The sequence below is a fragment of the Leopardus geoffroyi genome, chromosome E2 (assembly GCF_018350155.1).
Source record: "Leopardus geoffroyi isolate Oge1 chromosome E2, O.geoffroyi_Oge1_pat1.0, whole genome shotgun sequence".
Taxonomy (NCBI): Eukaryota; Metazoa; Chordata; class Mammalia; order Carnivora; family Felidae; genus Leopardus; species Leopardus geoffroyi.
In genome coordinates this window covers 11,046,867-11,067,890 of record NC_059335.1, presented here as the reverse complement: position 1 = coordinate 11,067,890, position 21,024 = coordinate 11,046,867, and the positions used below count along the sequence as shown (strand labels likewise).

The 21,024-nt window shown below is 51.7% G+C and overlaps 1 protein-coding gene and 1 long non-coding RNA gene across 3 annotated transcripts; one reads left to right on the top strand and one right to left on the bottom strand.

Annotated features, from left to right (window-relative positions):
• Positions 1-4,150: 4,150 nt before the first annotated feature.
• FBXO46 (F-box protein 46) lies at positions 4,151-19,527 on the bottom strand. Of its 2 annotated transcripts, none has more exons than XM_045440850.1 (2): positions 19,441-19,527; positions 4,151-7,131 (listed from the first exon to the last, which is right to left on the bottom strand). In XM_045440850.1, exon 2 carries the CDS (start codon positions 7,047-7,049, stop codon positions 5,238-5,240), a length of 1,812 nt encoding a protein of 603 aa, XP_045296806.1. In that variant the 5' UTR covers positions 7,050-7,131; positions 19,441-19,527; the 3' UTR covers positions 4,151-5,237. The 2 variants fall into 2 exon arrangements, with proteins under 2 accessions (XP_045296806.1, XP_045296807.1); XM_045440851.1 differs by lacking the exon at positions 19,441-19,527 and adding an exon at positions 9,609-11,850.
• LOC123578184 lies at positions 7,114-8,129 on the top strand. The gene is made up of 2 exons (XR_006702260.1): positions 7,114-7,554; positions 7,854-8,129. It is a non-coding gene; the product is annotated as an uncharacterized LOC123578184 (long non-coding RNA).
• Positions 19,528-21,024: the final 1,497 nt, after the last annotated feature.

The window sequence follows — 21,024 nt, the reverse complement described above, 5'->3', positions numbered from 1 at the left end:
AAGGAATAAGACGGACTTTGATTCACTGCCCACCAGGTCTACCAAACCATCCTTTGTCTTTCTGTTGTGGGTATGGGAGTGTGAGAAGGTGGGGGTCACTGCAACTCCAGTTGAGGACGTATTTCCCAACCCTACCTAATATTCATGCTCAACTGGAGTGCTTACTAAAAAATTCAGAATCCCAGGTTCCCCCTGTCCCCCCCCCCCCCCAACAACCACCACCCAAACTTGCTGAATCAGAACTCCAGAGAGGGGCTGGGACTTTGCAATGAGCACCCGAGGAAGCCTTCCCATCCCCCATAAAGCTGGGGGAGACACGCTGTCCTTAAGGTGCGTTCCCGACAGCTTAGCAAACCTACTCAAAAGAAAACCATAACATGGAGGGTGCCTAGAAAGGGAGTCCTCTGCCGGGCTCTGTGCCTGCTGCTTTTGTGACTTTGATGGAGTCCCGGCAGGCAGTTACGTAGTGAAGGTGAGCACTGGCCTTCCGAGCCAGCTCGGGGCTGGAGAAGACTCCAGAAAACTCACAGGCTGAAACCCAGGATATCAAATGAGAGAGGAGAAATAGGTCCTCGTTCGTGGTTTTCCACAGTAGCTGACCTTCATCTGGCACCTGCTGTGTGCCAGGCACCATGAGCACTTTACACAGATTGGCTCATGGAGTCACCGCCCAAGTCCTGAGGTAGGTACAATTTCGGTTCTCATTTTGCAAAGGAAGTGGCTAGGGCTGAGAATGATACCCCGTTGTTTACAGAGCCCACGTTCTCACCCACAACTGCACTCTTAACCCCATGTCTCATCTCCCAGAAATCACCTGTGCTGGCCCAACAGATGGTTGACAAAAAGTAGCTCCTCCTGCCCCATAATTAACTGCAAGTTAGAGCGGGGTTGGAGGGACACTCGTGGCCTCTTACAGGTGGACATGGCACTAGTCGAGTTTAGAAATGGAAGTTCTGTGTCTTCTATCAACAGCCAGGGTGGCCTGGATCTCAAGCCACAGGCACGGCTCCTGTTTGTTCATTTCTTGTGTGTTACCCACAGTGCCAAGCACTCGAGAGGGTTTCATCTCCCCTTAGCCTCACTGCCATCCCCAAGGGAGGGGAGACCATCACCTCGGTGTTAGAGACGGGGAGCCGTGTGTTCAGTTACACACCCCGGGCTCTCTACGTCTCCTGCAAGACCTCCCAGTGGGGTGTACTGAGTACCAGGCACCGGGCAGGGAGGCCTGATGCACATTTCACCCTTGAATCTGGGACAGGGATCCTTAGCCCCATTTCACAGATGAGGCTGCTGATGCTTGGCCAGGTGTCTTTCGCAGCTCCCACTTGTCCCCCAAACTAGGGGCTTTCCGGTTTTACAACTCTGGAGGGGCCGCTAGGTTTATCTGAAGTACACCTGTTGAGCAATCCAGGTGCCAATGACTCACACAATCGATCTTTCAAAGGAGGGTCAGTATTCTCATTTTGCACTTGAACAAACAGCTTCAGAGAAATCAATGGCTATAGGTCACGTAGCCGGACACTTTCATGCAACGTGTCTAGGGGCACTTTTTTTTTTTAATTCGCTCTGCTTATAATTATTTGGGCTTGTTGGTGTCATTCATCAGTCTAGGATTCGCCAACCATCCTGTCTTTAAATATTATCTTTGTACCACTGTCTCTTCTGATTCTAGAAGGTCAACTGAATATGTTAGACATTCTATTTTCCATGACATTCTTTCATATTTTTTGTGTGTCTCTTTTTTGTCTCTGTGCTAACTTTTCAGACCTAGCTCTAGTTCAACAAATCTTTATTCAGTCTTGTCTTATTTGCTGTTTAGCCCAGCTATTGAGTTTTTACTTTGGGTTATTCAGTCTGTGGCTCTTTTTTTTCCTGTTATTGTTACTAATATAATCTGTTGTCAAATTGGCTAACATACAGTGTGTAAAGCGTGCTCTTGGTTTTTGGGGTAGATTCCTGTGGTTCATCGCTTACATACAACACCCAGTGCTTATCCCAGCAAGTGCCCTCCTCAATGCCCATCACCCATCTTCCCCTCTCCCCCACCCCCCCCTTTTTAAAAATGTTTATTTATTTTTGAGAGAGAGAGAGAGCACACATGCACATGAGTGGAGGAGGGGCAGAGAGAGAGGGAGACACAGAATCCGAAGCAGGCTCCAGGCTGTGAGCTGTCAACACAGAACCCAATGTGGGGCTCGAACTCACTAGCCGTGAGATCGGGACATGAGCTTAGTTGGACGCTTAACCAACTAAGCCACCCAGGCGCTCCTGTGGCTTCTTTCCGCCCACTCCCCACCCCCCAGATCTCCAAGCTCTTGTATAGAGCAATCCTATGAAACCTATAGGCCACAAAGAGTATCCCCTGCTTTCCAAAAGTTCATGTCCCACCATTGCATTTTTACAAAAAGACCTACACTGCTACCTATTTTCACTAAAGGAAAGAGATCTGAAGATTTTCACTTTTATGAAAAGAGCCGTTACCGTACTAATGTAGGTCTTGTGTAAAGGCGAGGTGAATTAACTTGAACTTTCGGGAAGGGGGGGGATACCTGTATTCTAATCTGTGCCTGACCGGTTCATCCTGTGAAGCCTTTGTGAGTCTGCTTCTGCTGTTGTCTGTGACTGTCTACTAGTCATTGTCTGAAAAATCACTTGTGGGCATTCTAGATGACAGTTCCTTACCCCAGAGGATTTATGTTTGTTTCTGCCAAACGTCTCAGCTAAGAAGTACCCTGCAACACAGATGATACAAACCTGGGCCACAAACCTGAGCCAAGGGCCAGCCTGTGTCCATGAATTCTTGGGGTCCACTTTTTTCTCTCCTTTGGTCTTGTGCTCCCCTCAGTGTTATTTAAAAAAAAAAAATTGTTTTTTTTAATGTTTATTTTTGAGAGAGAGACACAGAATCTCAAACAGCCTCCAGGCTCTGAGCTGTCGGCACAGAGCCTAACATGGGGCTTAAACTCCCGAACCGTGAGGTCATGACCTGAGCCAAAGTCAGGTGCTTCACTGACAGAGCCACCCAGGCGCCCCTCCCCTCAGTGTTTAGAACATCTTCTCTGCAGTCTTCTGGGTCATCCTTACTGGAGCTTGTAGTTTGGTGGGATCCCAGCTCCTGTGAGATTTCCCACCTTGGGCAGGCTTGGCCTTGACTTCTGTCTGCTTGTCCCTACGAGATTACAAATAGGAAACTCAAGTTTGTTGGCATAAGCAAATGCCCTCAGAGCAAAAGTAGCTTCCATGCCCCATGTACCTTTCCCTTAAATTTCTGGCGTGATGTGTCCTTTAACTGTATTATATTGGCTATTTGATGCTTTTACGATTTTTTAACTACCTCTTTTCAGCAGAAGAATCCAAATAATCTTGGTTTCTCCCTCCAGAAAACTGGCCCACAAAGCCAAGCCAAGACTCAAACCCAGCTCTCTTTGATTCCAAAATCTAAGTATTAAATAACGACCGTGATGCATCCTAGTCTCTCTGGTCATTTTTATACCCTGATGAGAATGTCAGAGACTGTTAATTGGCTCTCAATATCCATTCTTCTCTCTTCCTTTATACTTGAATTGTTTCAATGACTTAATTCCTCTTCTTATTTAGTAAATAAGTGAGGATTTTAAAGCTTCAATTATGGGAAACACAGGAGTCTTTAGTAAAATAGTTTTTTTGTTGTTGGGCATGATGTACCAGCTAAGGCACAACATTTCCCAGTCTCCCTTGCAGCCCTTCCACGTGGCTTAAGCTGTGACCAACGAAACGTTGTATGGTGCAGTAGTTCTGGGAGGAAGGAGTCTTCTCTTCCTGCAAAATAATGATGGCTGGAGTTCTAGCAGCCATCTTAGACCAGGAGGATGGGGGCCACAGCCAAAGAATAGTGAGCCGGAAGCAGCCTGGGTTCCTGATGACTTCAGGGCCACCGTACCTGCCCATCCTGGATTTCTAAAGAAATAAAAACCATCTTGTTTAAGCTACTAATAACGTTGAGATTTTTGAATCCAAATGGACACAGACGAAGGAGAGTCAAAAACAATCTCAAGCTAAGGGACTTGGCTAACGATTCTTTTCTCAGTCTTTTCCAGCTCACCATGCAGTGGCCCAGGGCTCCCTCCTCTCTCCAACCCCCTCCCTAAACAACACACAAACCAGTCCGGGCCCAGCCTTATAAATATTGATTTTATAGAAAGGACCAATTCAAAACTGGTCAGATGCCACACACCAGAAGCTTCCAGAACCACAAGGATGAAAATCCAAAACCAAAAAAAAAAACAACACAAAAAACCCCAAACAGAACAAACGAGAATACCCCAGACCAAACTGCCTGAAAAATCAAGGTCTCAGGTGACCAAAGGATTCTAAAGAAACTCACGTGGCTGGGGCTGGAGAGACCCCAATGCCTGAACAAGTACCCAGAATGGAAGGAAAAACAATCCGGAAATTCAAACCCACAGTCCCTGCCCACCGGCCCCCCACGCTGTCAAGAGCGAGGCAAAGGGCTTCACAGCTTTTTTTTTTTGGGGGGGGGGTGGGGTAGAGAAGCGATGGCAATAGTTTAAATAATGGGAGATGGGGAATTTTTATATTTCAGCTTTATTTTCTCTTCTTTAGGGGAAGCGAAGAGACTGGTCGCTTTAGGTTAAGAAGAAAACAGTGATTTTTTTTTTTTATTGTTTTAATGGGGAAAACATCTAGAAATGGCAGGTTGCCATGAAAAGTGCCACATGTGATCTGTGATCTGATGGCCCCCAATTCCTAAAGAGGAGGTGAGCCCTGGTGTGGCAGGTCAGGAGAGATACTGGCTTTGCATGCTGCAGCCTCTTGGGAGAACACAGCTCCAGAGACAAAGAACTGGCTGGCACGGGATGGGGGCGGGGGGTGCAGCAGAAGGGGGCCAGAATGGGGGAACCCTTAAGTAGTACCAAAATTAGCTGCCGTCTGCTCCCTGCTGGTGGGTCCCTGGGGTGTAGAGTGGCAAGGAGGGTGTTGGGGCTGAACGGAGAAGAAATTGAGATGCTGATAAAAACCACCCTGCTCGAGGGGTCCACGGGCCCTGGGTCTGAAGAGTAGAAAACCAATAGGGGTTGGTCGATCGGAGTGCCTTCTCAATCATCCCCCTGAACCCCATCTCGGTTCTGGAAGGGGATCAACACCGCCTAGAGGGTGACCCAGTCCTGGCCCTGGGCTCCCAGGGGGCAGGGGGAGGGGTGGGCACGGTGGGCTCTCCCCCCACCCCTCCCCCGGCTTCACCTCCCTTCCTCCCGGCCGGCCCGGCCCCCGCCCGGCCCGTTGCAGGGCAGCACCCAGTTGTTATCGTGCAGACCCAGGCGGCAGCCAGGCGTCTCGCGGTCCGCTCGGCGGCAGCACATCCAGTAGGAACGTCCGTAAGGCAGGTCGTGGTGGTAGGGCTTCGGGTGCCAGCGGCAGAGCGACACGTCACCCTTCTCGTATCTCTTGCGGCACTGCTTGCAAGGGTCATCGCGATACAGGGGGTCGCGGCTCCAGCGCGAGTCTGTGGCCCGCACACCGAACGCCTCAATGATGCCCTTGAAGTGGTGGCAGGTGCACTTGAGGGCCGCCAGGGCCCGCGTGGGCAGGAAGCTGAAGATCTTCACCAGTACGTGCTCGGGCAGCAGCAGCATGTACTGCCGCGGCTCCAGCAGCCGCTGGATCTTGAAGCGGATCTCCAGGAAGTCGTGCGACACGTGCCGATACAGGCGGCACAGGGAGGTGTCCGCTGTCCCCTCAGCGTCGTCCGGGCCTGGCGCGGTGGTGGGGGAGTCGGCTGGGGGCGGCTCGGGGGGCCCGTCCGGACCCCGGGACTGGAGGAAGAAGAGCTGGCCCGGTGGGGGCGGCTCCTCGGGGCTGACCGTCAGGCACACCGTCTCCTCTTTCACATTCTTGGTGCCATCCTTGCCAAAGAAGATGCACTCGTCCACCACACCCGTCACTACCACGTCCACGTGGAAGCCTGACGCGCCGCAGTCCCGGGCAGGGGGTGGAGGGGGCGCCGGGGGCGTGTCCTCAGGCCTGGCAGGGACCGGGCTCTCCCCCTCGCTGGCTTCATCTGCCCGAGCCAGAAGGAACTCCACATTGCTGGGCAGGGCATCCCGAGAGGGGCTGATGAGCTGGTACAGGTCACAGGTGATCTTGTCCTTGGCTCGGGCCCCGGGGCCTGGGCTGCCAGGGTAGGCACAACCGGGCCGGCCGCTGCTCCCGTTGGGCAAGCTGCCGTCGGGTGCCCGGGGCTCTCGGCCATTGGAGATACGAAAGGCGATGCGCACCTCCCCTGGGCCGGGCCCAGGCCGCTCCTCTTTGCGGAGGCCTTTGGCTGGAGGGCTGTCCCGCTGGGCCTCAAAGTGGGCCACTGCCTCAGCTACGCGGCTGCAGTCCCCGCCACCAGACCTCCGCTCGGACCCCAGCCCTTTGGCAGGCCCACCCTGCTCAGCTGACACGAAGACCACAGGCGCCGGGGTGCCGGGGCGTGGGTAGTTCTGCAGGGCCAGGGCGGCCCGCTGTTCCACCAGGGCCACCATCTCGGCCACAGAGAGCAGGTCTACATCCTCACCAGCTGAGGCTGGGGCCCCTTCAGTGGCAGGGGGCCCCTCTCGGCCCCCTGGGTCCGGTGGAGCCTTAGTAGGCTCAAGACAGCGCCTCCTCCGCTTGGCCTTGGAGCTGTCACTGCCCCAGTGCCCCTTGACCTTCATGGAGCTGGCCCGGCTGCCCCCACCACACTGGTGGGCCACAAAGAAGGCCACCTTCTCCTTTGTATTCCCGGGCTTGATCACATACCACGTGTCCAGCAGGACTCGCCCCTCATCGCCAGCAGCTGCTGCGGAGAGGAGCGGGGCAGGCTGGGAGGCAGGGGCCTCCGTGGCCAAGGTGGGCGGGGTGTTCTCTGAGTGGGCAGGCCCGTGGTCTGGCTCGGCCCCGCTGCCCGGCTCTGGGCACGCTGATGGCTTGAGGGCCGCGGCAGGCGGGCGCGGCTGGTTCTGGGAGTAGGTGCCAAAGGGCCGGGGGCACCAGAGCTGGAAGGGCAGGAGGCCGCTGCGGTCCATCCTGGGAAACGGTAGCAGACAGGCCGGGGTTCACCGCATTTCAGGACCTGCCTGGATGGTCAGGGGAGGCTCCGCAGGCCACCTGGAGACAGGGAAGAGGAGGTTGGGGAGGTGGGGGAATAGCTTGCCCTCCTCCTACCACCCCGGCCTCAACCTCTTCTGAGGGGACAGACCAACTTAGACCACTGAGAACTCTACTCCTGCCCCGCTGCACAGGTGAGCAAAGGGAGGGCTGCAGAGGGGATGAGAGCCGGTCTTTAAACACCCAGAAGGTAACCAGAGCCGGCAGCCTGTCGCAACCATGCAGGTCATACTCCGTGGCCTGACTGCCCTCACTCACGATCCAGAGGCCTCCTGCTACCATAACCCTGGACTCTAGTGAAAGTAGCAACTGACAGGTCCTCCTTTGTCTCCTTGCTCACCCAACAGCCAGTTCCTCAAAAGACAAGAATTCCCAGCCCTACCCACAGCTATGGCTACTTGAGCCCACGGAGGAAGGAATGAGGTAGGCTGGGCAGGGGGAGAAAATCCAAGGTCACAGCCAGCCAGGCCCTTAAGAAATCGGCTCTTCACTTTGTTCAAGTCGTGGGGCTCCCTGAGACACCCTCAAAGCTGTGTGTCCTCGCCCAGAAAGAACGCACACACTCGCACAAGACCGTGCAGGTGATTAATTCCGTTAGGCACAGCCTCAGACCTCTGGGATAAGAAGGCCTGCTCTGGTGGACACAGGTCAACTGAGTGGGGAAGGGTTTACTTAGCGTAACACCGGGCCCTCAAACTTGGTTTCGGGACTTTTCAATTCAGGGCTCTCTTAATGACGACCGTTTTATTTTGCAACGACTTTGTGCATGACCTACTCTGGAGACAATTCTGCCACTGAGTCTGATGTGACCGCTTTGCACTGCAGGACCACCAGGCAGCACATCCCTCCGTCTCAATCATTCCCTGGGCCCATCTCCCTCCAGGCATCTTGAAACCAAAATACTCTCCAAACCTCCAACCTCCCACGTGCCCATAGACTAGGGATCAGCAAACTACAGCCCATTGCCTGTCTCTGCAAATAAAGTTTTACTGAAACATGCTCATCTATCTATGGCTGCTTGCATACTACAATGGCAGAATAGTTGCAACAGAGGACACACGGCCTTGCAAAGTCTAAACTACTCATTATCTGGCCCTTTATGGAAAAAGTCAGCTGACCCCTGTACTACAGACTATTCCAGGGGTCCTGAATTCTAAATTCAGGCAATTCCACAGACACCACTAAAAATTCCATCATTTCGTGGTCCTGTGGACAGCATTCAAAATCCAGACAGCCTCCAAACACCCACAGACACCAGTCACAAAGAGAGTCCTAATCCTAAAAATACTTATCCCTCATAATCCATGATCCCACCTTCCCCTCAAATACTTACAACCCCTGCTGAAATCCCAGTTCTTTGTTTAAAACAAGAATCACCATACAACCCCTAAAACCTATAGAGGACGAAGTCTACCATTCATCAATACATCCAAATGCTCAGGAATAGACACACAAACATAGCAAAAGCCATTTTCTATAGATGCTCTACACATCACTCTACAACTTGGCTACCCTCTAAAATCCTCCATTCAGACCCTACCCTTATCTTCAGAATATATGCCTTCCCCCAAATATCCAGACTCTCTCCAAACCTAATTTAAATTCCTAAACCTATAAATATCCCCTCCAGCACAGAAGGCTCCAATCTCAAGGAACCCCTCACAAATCCCGTGTCTACCAAGGACTCCGACATTCACAGTGATTTCCCAACCTCACAGATACCCCAAAAAGAGGAGTCTCCTGAAATCCTATACTCCCCTTCAAATACTTTCTAAACCTCTATATGTATTTCCTAATTCCACACAAGCCCTTCGACTGAAAAAACAAAACAAAACAAAACAAAAAAAAAAACAACCTAAAACATAAAAGCTCCCTAACACATAAGACTAATCCCAAACCTTATATTTTTCAAAGTCCCCTAAACCCCCAAATGCTTCCAAAGAATCCTCACAACTAACACGTGCTTATTGCGTGTTCGCTGGAGCTTATTAGATACTGTTCTAACAATTCCTGCTAATCCTCCTCGGTCCCGATGAAGCAGGTTAGCGTATTAATTAGTTCCTGTGTCCAGATGAGACACAGAAAGGTTTAACCCCAAATCGAGAGTCAGACAGGTAGGAAGAAGTTGAGGCGGCGAAAGCCCAGGCATTCTGGCTCCAGCATCGGTACCCCTGGATTCTTTATTTTGTTCCTAAGTCTCTCCGTGAGCTCCTCAAATCGCAAACCCACCAGACATCTCAAACCACAAAAGAGACCCCTACAATACAACCGAAACTTCCACATTACGAAAGAACCCAAACCCAAACCCCAAGGCTCCCCCTAAGCTCAAGGGAACCCCAAGTATCCCCCACACCCACGCAAACACTTTCTCAAGCCCCCAAATAACGATTAACCGCGAAGGGAGCCCCAAATTTTGAACTGCCCCCCCCCATTCGGACGACCCCCGAAACCTAGACACGCCCCCAAAGGGCCCTCACCCTCGAGCCCCGCCCCCCTGCGGCGGGAGAGGGAGGCAGCACATACGCATGCGCCCAAGTGAAGAGGGCCCGCCCCCTCACTCCTTCTCTCCGGACGTCGCGTGGTGGCGCGCGACTACTTTCTCTCCGCCCCTTTGTTGACAGACGCGCGCGTGACGCCCCCAGCCAATGAGCGGCTGCCGTTCGGGGCCGTGCCCATATAAGGAATGGCTTGGCGAAGGGGCCTAACTTCGAAAGAGGGAGGAGTAGGCGAGAGGTGAAGGGGGTGTGGAAACAGCGGAGTGTAAGAGAGCGTAGAACAATTCCCAACTTCTTGCTAAAACGGAGGATCAAGGCCAGGACAGAGGCCATGGTATTCAGGGATAGGTACATTACACGGCTTTCCCTCTAAACAGGAGCCCCGATTGACAGTTGAGATTTAAAGGGCCGGGCAGCTTCAGGATTGAGGGCAGAAGGAACCAGGCAGAAAGATCTGAGTGCCCAGGTTTGGTTGGGAACCCTGGAGACCGAGATTTCCAGTGGGGGAAACTGGGCAGCGGGATCACATCATCCTTGAAAAACAAATGGCAGAACTCTGCGATGCCTCCCCACCCGCCTTCCCCACCTCGGCACTGAGTCTAAGCCTCTGGGCTTGGCATTCAAGGCTCAAGCTGTGTGTCCAAATGGACCTCTCCATTCAGCCTTTCCAACCAGGCGCCCCAAATCTGACTCAGACTTAGTACAAGGAAAGAATATTAAATACTTTCAATAATGCTTTTTAAATATTAGTTACCTGTTAAAATGATAATACTTAGGATATAATTTAAATAAATTACTTAAAATTAACTTCATCTCTTTCTTTTGACTTTTTAAAAAATGTGGCTACTAGAAGATTTTAAATTACACATACGGCTCGCATTATATTTCTATTGAACAGGGCTCACCTAGATCCTTACAAAGCCAGGCTGATTGAAGAGATATCCAAAGTGACTCCACTGCAGCCATCTGTCCAAGTGTCACCTGTCTGTCCTTCCACCACCCTGCCCCAGCCGTGCCTGCTTCCACCAATCCTGCACATCACAGCCAGAAGGGTCTTCAAGCACAAACCTGACCCTGTCACTACCCTGTACAAAACCTACCATGAATGGCTCCCCGGTGCCCTTGGGAAAAAGCCCCGGTCCCCTACAAGTCCAACCTCACTCCTCCTCACTCCTCCACACCCCCTCCTCACTCCTCCACACCCCCAGTGGACCCCGGAGGGCACCAGATCTGGCACAGAGAGTGGTTTGAGTACTTGCAACCCTGTCTGACCCTCAGTAGAAACTATTACCCTCTCCAATGTAAGAATAAAGAAACAGAAGCCAGACAGGTGGCCTACGCAGAACTGGTGCGAGTGGGAGCAGGGATAGGAATCCAGGGAATCTGATTCTAGAACGCTGTGCCCCATTGCTTTGCTATATATTCTCTGGGGTACTAGCTCAGCCATTCCTTTCTCTAAGAAGCGAATCTCCGAGCCTGGGTCAGACTCCCCCTCTGCACTCCCCCCCTTGGGCACCTTGCTGTGACTCCTCAAAGTCACTGAACTCTTCCCTTCCATGGTCTTTGCATTGGTTCTTCCCACTAACTGGAATGCTCTCCCTCCAGATCTCCACGTGGCTCAGTTCTTTAATCCATTTGCTTTGCTCAAATGTAACTGTAACAGGGAGGGCTTGCCTGAGCTCCCTTCCGGGGAAACCTCCCACCTGCCCAGAGAAGGATCTCTGACGAGTCCCAGCCCTGCCCATGCTGAGTCATCACTGTCTCTACAGATGGATTTGTCTCTTCTGCTGGACAGTGAACCCAGAAGGGCCAGAGCAGTCATGGTCATTACGGTGTCCCCAGCAGCACTGCCCAGCGTTGAGACTGAATGGATGGACCTCCCCTGCAGCTCCCTGTCTTAAACTTTACCAGGCCTGGCAGTGTAGACTCTGTTTCACAGCCAGATTCTGTCTGTGTCCGAGGTCACTGGGGCAGAATTTTCTAACTTCCCACACACTGAACCCTCCACATGGCCCTACACGAGGTCAGCTTTCAGAGAATGCTCCATGAAGGTCCAATACTGTAAAACATCGTGACCCAGAAGACTGAAAGTTAAAAAAAAAAAAAAAAAAAAAAGGAAAAAGACCAGACAAATACGAACGAAGAGACAAGTAGAAGAGTGGCAATACCGTTTAAAAAAAAAAAAACGGCGGGGCCCCTGGGTGGCTCGGTCGGTGAAGCAATGGACTCCTGATTTCGGCTCAGGTCATGATCTCGCGATCTCGTGGTTTATGGGTTCAAGTCCCACGGCAGGGAGCCTGCTTGCGATTCTCTCTCTCTGCCCCTCCCCCACTCCTCCGCTTGTGCAACGCTGAAAGCGCAAGCCCACGTGCATTCGCTCTCAAAATAGATAAACAAACCTTAAAATGTTTAAAGAAAGAAAGAAGAAATAGAAGCATCTGACAAAAGCAAGAGGTATCGGCACACACAAAGGTGGTAACAAAACAAACCGACCCATCATAGACAAACGTTCCCGACCCATGCTAATAACATTCTGGCGTCAAAATATATAAAGCCAGAAAACGGGACGGCAAACAGTCTGGCCACTCCACAATTGTGGTGGGAAACCGCAAAGCATCTCCCCAGAAGAGACGGGCTGGACAGATGAAATTAGTAAGGAACTGAACCACACCATCAACACCCGTGGTGGAAAGATCCCAACAGTTCGAGAATCCCCTAGCTGACATTCAGAGGCCCTCCTGTGTGCTGGCTTGGAGTTGGGCGCTGGGGACACAGAGATGACACTGAGCTCACCACGAGGAGCTCATGAGAAAGGGGGCAGACGTCCAAATAAACAGTCATGACCCACATGAATATATCAGGAGAGAAAATGACGATCACGACGGCGGTTCACCCTCGAGCACTCGCTGGTTGCCAGGCTTGGCTCGGAGCGTTTTACGGATATTAACTCACTTCATTCTCACATCACCTCGCCATTTCTGACCTCATTTCAAGGAAGTGGAGGCACAGAAGGGCGAAGTAATTGCCCTCAGACACAGCTTTGTGGCAGGAGTTCACGAAGTACCAGCAGCTTTATTCACCGAGCAGCACTTTGTGTGGATCAAGTTACTCAGTCCTCAAAAACTGCAGTCCCCCCAGCAACAACCACATACATTCTCCTTTCCCTTCCCGATTTTTTTTTTTTTTTTTTTTTGAGAGAGAGAGAGAAAAGAGAGCGCGAGAGCATGTAAGCAGGGGAGAGGGGCAAAGGGAGAGGGACTGAGAATCCTAAGCAGACTCCAAGCTCAGTACAGAGCCCCATGGGGGGGCTCGATCTCATGATCCTGAGATCATGGCCTGAGCTGAAATCAAGAGTCGGATGCTCAACCGACGGAGCCACCCAGGGGCCCCCGATTTGCTTTTTTCCTTAGCACATATCACTATCTAATATACTATAAACTTTGTCTATAAAGTTTGTCGGTCTCCCCTCACTGAAACGAAAGCTCCCGCAGGACTGGTGGTTTCGTCCACTTTATTTCACTGCCAGATCCCCAGCTTTTAGAACAGCACCAAGCACTTGGCGACTCAGACCGTTCTCCCTGGAACAGTGGTCCCTGGGAGTGTGTTAGGAATGTAGTCTTGGGGCACCCGAGTGGTTCAGTGGGTTAAGCTTTAAGCCTCTGACTCTTGATTTCGGCTCAGGTCATGATCTTACAGTTTGTGAGTTTGAGCCCCAGGTCGAGCTCTGTGCTTGACAGTGAGAAGCCTGCTTGGGAGTCTCTCTCTCTCCCCCTCTCTCTCTTCCCCTCCCCTGGTCTCTCTCTCAAAATAAATAAACTTAAAAGAATAAGTAAATACAATAAAAAATGTAAAAAAAAAAAAAAAGGGGGGGAACGTAGTCTTATCGTCTCGGGCTCTGCCCTACACCTGCTGAGTCGGAAGGTGCCCTTTGACAAACTCTCTCAGGGATTCGTACGCACGTTTAAGTTGGAGAGGCAATGCCCTAACACATCAGAGGTATGCGATGCCTATTTGTTGGAACAAACTCCTAACCCTGCCATGCTGCCCGTCTTCCCTTGGGCTACTGGGGACCTCTTGGGAAAAGCTGGCTGGTTCCAGACAAGCCCCCGTGGGGAAAGCCTGCCCCCAGCACCTCCTCCAGGAATTATTCGGGAGTGCCCTCCCAAGCTATTCAGGATCTCGTCCTCCTGAGGCCTCCTCTGGCAGCACCTGTCACCTGTCACTGCGGAATGACAATGACCTGGGTGAGGGCCCATCTCCCCTCCACCCTGTGGGTTTCTGGAAGGCTGGGACCTCTCCTCGAAGGCACAGCTGCTCCAGCCTCCGCACTTGGCTCAACTGGCCTAGTTTAGCTCTTCCGGCTCTATCCTTTCCACGGTAGCCAGAGAGACTGCTCCAAACAGAAATCAGACCACATCACTCCCCTGCTGAAAACCTTTCTGTGAGAGGTGCAAGTCTGCAAAAACAAAAATACCTGTCCGGGAACCCTTCTCAGGAAGCTACCGGAGGATTTGCGTCTCCAATATGAAAACAGTGAACGAAGAAAAAGGGAGCTATCAGATCAAAGAACTAAGCGTAGCCCCGGAAGAGCGGCAAAAGGCATCCCCACATGAAGGTAAAGGGACAGCCTGGGAGGACAGTGCGGTGCAGGAGGTCTAGGGAGAACCCGTTCCCATCAATGCACAAAGAAAGGAGGAAGGCTAACAATTCACAAGCTAAGTGCACATCTTAAGAAGTTGGAAACAATGTCAACTACAGCAGGATAAAGCAAAGAAAGGAGAAAGGCAATAAAAAGTGGACGCCTGGCCCCCCTCACTCTGACTCACGGTGATGTCCCCACCAACCCCCGCCCTCGGGGCGCCTCCATCCCAGGGATAGGGCTGTCAGGGTCACGGCAGCACAGGGCTGGGCACAGAGCAGATGCTCAGGGAATGCACTGGTCCACCGTCCCGCAGGAATCGGTGGCTTCTTACCAGAGCTCTGTTCCTGGTCCTGCTGCTTCTATCCCCCACCCTCTCCACCCCCACTCCTGCCACCATTCGGTCCACAATCTTGATTCATTCAGGCCCCTTTCTCGGCTTTTTGGCCTCAGGGTCTGCTGGTCTCTGCCTCCCTCTCAAATGTTCCTTCCCAACAGCTCCCTAGTGATAGGAATCATCCAAATCCTCAGGATCTAGAGATTCAAGATGCAGAAAGAATCCAGGCAGGGCCTGAAGACACCCCAGCTTTCCCACGTTTCCCTATGTGCCCATAGGCAGGGTGCTTCACCCTCGGTGCCTCAGTTTCCTCCACTGTAAAATGCAGATAATAACAATACCCACCCACGGGCTGGTTGATGATTCACTGAGGTCAACCTTGGTACACTGCTCAGTGTCAGCTAGGCACCAAGGAGAGGCTCAGTGTTCAGGCTCTGGGATTATTATTTTTTTCAATGTTTATTTAAAAAAATTTTTTTTCGGGGCGCCTGGGTGGCGCAGTCGGTTAAGCGTCCGACTTCAGCCAGGTCACGATCTCGCGGTCCGTGAGTTCGAGCCCCGCGTCGGGCTCTGGGCTGATGGCTCAGAGCCTGGAGCCTGTTTCCGATTCTGTGTCTCCCTCTCTCTCTGCCCCTCCCCCGTTCATGCTCTGTCTCTCTCTGTCCCAAAAATAAATAAACGTTGGAAAAAAAAAAAAAATTTTTTTTTCAATGCTCATTTATTTTTGAGAGACAGAGAGTCAGAACATGAGCAGGGAGGGGCAGAGAGAGAGAGACACACACGCAGAATCCGAAGCAGGCTCCAGGATCTGAGCCATCAGCACAGAGCCTGATGCGGGGCTGGAACTCATGAACGGTGAGATCCTGACCTGAGCCAAAGTCAGACACTTAACCGACGGAGCCACCCAGGTGCCCCTGGGATTATTATTTTTTTTATGTTTGTTTATTTTTGAGAGAGAGAGAGAAAGAGAGAGAGAGACAGAGAGAACAAGTGGGGGAGGGGCAGAGACAGAGGGAGACGGGCTCCAGGCTCTGAGCTGTCAGCACAGAGCCCAGTGCAGGGCTCGAACTCAGGAACCAAACCACGGGATGATGACCTGAGCGGAAGTCAAGACACTTCACCGAAGTCAGACACTTAACCCACAGAGCCACCCAGGCGCCCCCAGGCTCTGGGATTATTAAAAGAACGTGAGACTACCTAACAGTTTGGAAATCAGTGGCCGAACCAAAGACTTCGTCCCTCTTTATTTAAGAACTCTGAAGTGAAACTGACCCTAGTCCCTCATAGTAACCAAAATATGGACATTCCTTTGTTCCTGTCGTGTACTGGGTCTCCCCTATTAATGAAACAGATATTTACAGAGCAGGTACTGTGTGCCAGCAGCTTGTTCCGGGCACTGGGGATATGCAGGGAAAAAGAGATAAAAATCCTCGCCTTCCTGGGGCTCACATACTAATTGGAGGCAGTAACAGTAAAAATAGAGTAAGTTAAGTTCCAAGGTGGCAAGCGCTATGGGGAAACAAATACGGCGAGTAGGAGGACTGGGAGTAGAAGTGGAAATTATGATCTTTTTTTGTTGTTGTTAAGTTTATTTATTTTTGAGAGAGAGAGGAGGGGAGAGAACGTGAGCCGGGGAGGGGCAGAGAGAGGAGGAGAGAGAGAATCCCAAGCAGGCTCTGTGCCGTCAGATCTCACAAACTATGAGATCATGACCCGAGCCAAAATCAAGAGTCAAAATCAAGAGTCAGATGCTTAACTAACTGAGCCACCCAGGAGCCCCATAGTGAGGGTTATGATCTTAATCGAGGGGTTAGGATGGCATCATGGAGCAGGTGACAAGCCAGAAAAACTTGTCAGCACAGAGCCTGACATGGGGCTCGAACTCACGGACCGCGAGATCTTGACCTGAACTGAAGTCAGATGCTTAACCGACTGAGCCACCCAGGCGCCCCAGCTCAGGTGTTGAGCTCAGGTGTTGATCATAGGACCGTGAGTTCAAGCCCCGCATTGGGCTCCATGCTGGGCATGAAGCCTACTTTAAAAAAAAAGAAAAGAAAAGAAATGGTAAAAATATCATTGTATGAGTAAGCTTCGGACAGGCACAGGCTGAAAAACACATTTAAGATTTTAAGAAAAGGCAAAATGACTTGGAAGGCAGGCACATTTCCCAAGACGGACAAATAAAGGAAAGGGGGAGCAAAGTGTCACCTTACCCCAGGGGACCCAGATGTGACATACAGGCACAGGGACAAGTGAGAGGCTGGCAAACTTTACCCCCAAACCAGTAAGTTTTCAGATAACTCACTGAGAGCTGAAGACAAAGGGTTAAAGACCCCTGAAAGCAAGGACAAGCAGGCAAAGCTAGCATGAGGGGCTGCAAATGAATCAGTAAGAGAAATCCCAAACCCGAAAAATGAGCACGAATGTCACCAGCGCTGTGACAACAGCAAGCTCCCCAGGGGCAAGGTGTCAGTCTACACATAGTAGGTGCTCTGTCAACACTGTGAACTACTCAAGGAAGGAACCCCCATTTTCTGGAAGAGGAAACCGAGGTCCAGAGGGGTTAAGTGACTTGCCTAAAGTCACACAGCTAGTGTGTGATGGGGCCAGGATTCAAATCTGAGCGTTCTGGTTCCAAAGCGTATGCTCAATAGTTTCTTTCTCGAAAGAATAAAAATCATAAAAACACCTCATACTTCGTATTCACTAAACATTTTATATATGTTACCTTCTCATCTCCTTACAAGAGCCCCGTGCTTGGAATGTGGCCCCAGGTTACACAAGAAAATTCGAGGGCCAGAGTGGGAATGCAACTTGGCCAAGGACACACAGCGCAGAGGAAGGGATTTGTACCCCGGTGTATCTGAGGCCAGTGCTTTTAACCATAAACTTTCCCATCAGAGTCAGAAAACTTATGTGATAAACTCAGGAAGCCTCACAACAAATGAACCAAACTGTTTCAAGATGAGTTACAAAGTTACCTGACTGCCAGGGGAGGCTGGAATGACCCAAAGGTTGGGGTAAGAAAACACCGTTGTTGGAAATATTTCCTATTCACTGAAATGCCTGGAGCTGGGCCAGGCTGGGCATTGGGAAGTGAATTATTTATATCTGGCTGGCGATGGGAATGGGGACAGATTGAGTCTCTGAGCAACCCCCCTTGGGGAGTCACCCTTGGACATGGGAGCCTAGGGGTAGTGGGTGGGACACCAGAAGGGTGAGATATGGGGGCAATCTGTGAGAGAACGAAAAGGAGGCAGACTGGCTGATGTCTCCCTCACTGGTCGCTGTCTTCCACTTTCTCTCTCGAGTCTGTTTCCCGCTCCCGCTCAAAAAAATGCTAACTCATGTGTATTGAGCACTTACTCCAAGAACTTTACGCGCTGACCTCCCTGGATCCTCTAACCTTCCTAGGGTTACCGATCCCATTTCATAGTTAAGGAGAAGTCAAAAGACTTGCCCAAGGTCACACAGCAAATGACAGAACCACAATTCAAACTGAAGACTGCCTCTGTTCTCGAGTCTCTGCCCTACTCTTGGCGTTTCAGTACAAGGCAAAGGGACTGAATTGCAGTGGTGAAAGCAGATTCTGTGCCAGTATGCCTAGCTTGGAATCCTGAGCCTACCATTTAATGCTGGATGACATCAGGAAAGTTGCTTAAGTTCTCTGTGCCTCTGCTTCCTTTCTGTAGAATGGAAATAATAACAGCACCTACACCCTAGGGGTGTTGCCAGAATTAAATGAGTTAATATGCACCAAGAGCTAAGAAAAGGGCCAGGCACTTCCTAAACCTTGTCAGCTGTAATCCACTGAGGAGAGCCCGGGCATGGCATGCTTCTTAGCCGGGATATGCCCAGAGCAGTGCCAGGTTTTGAGAAACTGCCTCCGGGGTTGGACTGATAAGGAGGGAATCCATCAGCACCTGTGACCCAGTCACATTCCTGGGGTGGGGAACTTCCCACCAACAGCTCTGAGACTGGGGACTTATTGCAAGAGAGGGTAACAATCTTAAGAGGCCCTCCGTCTTCTCAGTGGCAAGTTGTTCCCACAACTCAGATAAGGGCACCAAGTTTCAGAGAAGGGAGACTTGTTCAGGTCACCAAGGAGTGACCGAATGAGATCTGAAGGCTGGACTGCCAGTACACAACAACCACTACACTTTTCGAGATCCCACTGGAGAAACGCGAGTGCAAAAGGTTCTCTCTGTGGCCCTTTCTGGCCGTCTTATCCTAGTTCTGTGACTGTCCAGTTTCTTGGGAGTCTCTGGCTGGTCTAGGCAAACTATCGTTACATCCAGGCGCCTAATCTCATGCTCTCCACCCATTCCCAGTACGGTAGCCTAACCAACACATCACTCTACCATTGATTTCTCTCCTTCCACCACCTCAGCTTGCCCTCCTGCCCCCAGTCCGATCTAGAGGCCCCAACCCACCGCAGCCACAGCTGGCTTCTCCCTCGGAGCCTACAGACCCCCTCATTCATCTAGCCCTGACTCCCATGCCTCTCCGCATCCCCCAGGCTACTCCCCCTCGAAATTGCTCCCTTCAGGGCCTCTGTCGGGACGCCCAGCCCCTTCTCCAACTCGGGACTCCCTTCCCCAGCTCGGAGCTCCCTTACAATCAATCCCAAGGCTCGACTCCCTCCCCACCTCCAAGACCCCTCCCCAGCCCCCATTCTTCTACTACTCCCTCCGGCTCCCGTTTCTCCCAAACCCCTCCCCAAAGCGATCTCTCCTCGTCCAGCCTCTTCTTTAGCCACTGCCCCTTCCTTGTCGCCACCGGCCCCGAACCTCCGCCCCAGCTTTCCAGCGTCCCCAGCCCCCGCTCGGGGTTCTCACCATCTCTCCGCGCCGCAGCTCTTCTCGGCTACGCGGGTTTCCCCCACTCGCTCCTCTCCAGCCTCCCCTTCCGGGTTCCCGCCCCGAAGCCCGCTGGGAATTGGAGTCCGAGTGGCCACGGACTACACCTCCCAGAAGGCAGCGTGATCAAGCTTGGAGGTGGAGAAAGGAAGCAAACTGGGCGGGCTGGGGAGAAGATCGACTCTAACTCCCAGGAGGCGGAGAGGGCACTTTGCGGCGCAGGCGCAGAGAGCGCCCCGCCAGGCGCTCTGGGAGATGGAGTCCAGGCTCCTCCATTTTGGCCCGGGGCCCTTTGGAAGAAATTGAGCAAATTGCCAAGAGACGTTTGTGAGGGGTGGAGAGTGGGGAAAGAGCACGTTTAGTTATACTAATTAACATAATAATTAACAGTGCCCTCTACTTTCTCAGACATTTTTCCATCGCCACCACCACCTCCTGATTTTCTTACCACCACCTCCTAATTTACAAATGATAACATTAAGTGTTAGAAGGGAGGAAAGCCCCACGAACTAGGAACTAGTCAACATCATAGAAGCTCCACGAGGACAGGCACCTTTGTATCTCCTTCAAGCGCCCAGAACAGTGTAAATAAGTCTTGTGTAAATATGTATTGCATACTAACCATATGCCAGACACCCTGCAGACAACCCAAGTATTTTTTTTTTTTTAATGTTTATTTATTTTTGAGAGCGAGAGAGCGAGAGAGAGAGAGAGAGAGAGAGAGAGAGAGTGCAAGCGGGGAAGGGGCCGAGACAGAGGGAGATACACAATCGGAAGCAGGCTCCAGGCTCTGAGCTGTCCACACAGAGCCCAACGCAGGCTGGAACTAACTCTCAGACCAGGAGATCTTGACCTGAGCTAAGGTCGGAGGCTTCACCGACTGGGCCATCCAGGCGCCCCCAGACAACCCAAGTAGTATTCCAACTTCGTGAAAGTTAAGGCAAAAAGAAATTAAAACCCTTCGTGGCAATACAGCAAGAAAGTGATTTGAACTGAAATGTGTTGGACGCCAGGGTCTCCAAGTCTCCACTTGGTCGTTAGATCACTTTCCCTTAAGCTGTCTTTTCCAGTCCATCCTCACGGGCCATCAGAAAGAGCTTTCTAAAAGACAGTTTGCTCTATCAAGGAGCATACACCTTCGCGAGGGGACCTGCTCCCGAAGGCCAATTCCAACGACCCTCCTCTTTGCATCTTTTCTCAATTTATCGCTCTTTAACGCAGCCACTGCTTCACTAGAGTCTCAGGGGCTGTGAGCTTCCGGACTGCGCGGGGAGGACCGCAGCGAAATTCCCAGCCTCCAGCACGATCCTTGGCACCGAGCAGGCCTTCCTCAGCTATGCGCCGAAGGGAAAAGGTGGAATGAAGGCCCGAAAGGACCGTGGCCAGATCCTTCTCTGTTCCTGAGAGTCGGCAGTTGGGGAGACTCCGCCTCCTCGGGATCCCGGGGTCCTGGACCTCAGGAATCAGCTGAGGGGGCGAGGCCAGACGGGGGCGGGGAGGCGGGCAGCTGACTGAGCGTTGATTGGTTGGCCCTTTGGCGCGCACCGGCAGGGGCCTTGTCTG

Excerpts from the sequence above, each read along its gene's own strand:
- FBXO46 (XM_045440850.1), bottom strand. The coding sequence starts at position 7,049 with ATGGACCGCAGCGGCCTCCTGCCCTTCCAGCTCTGGTGCCCCCGGCCC.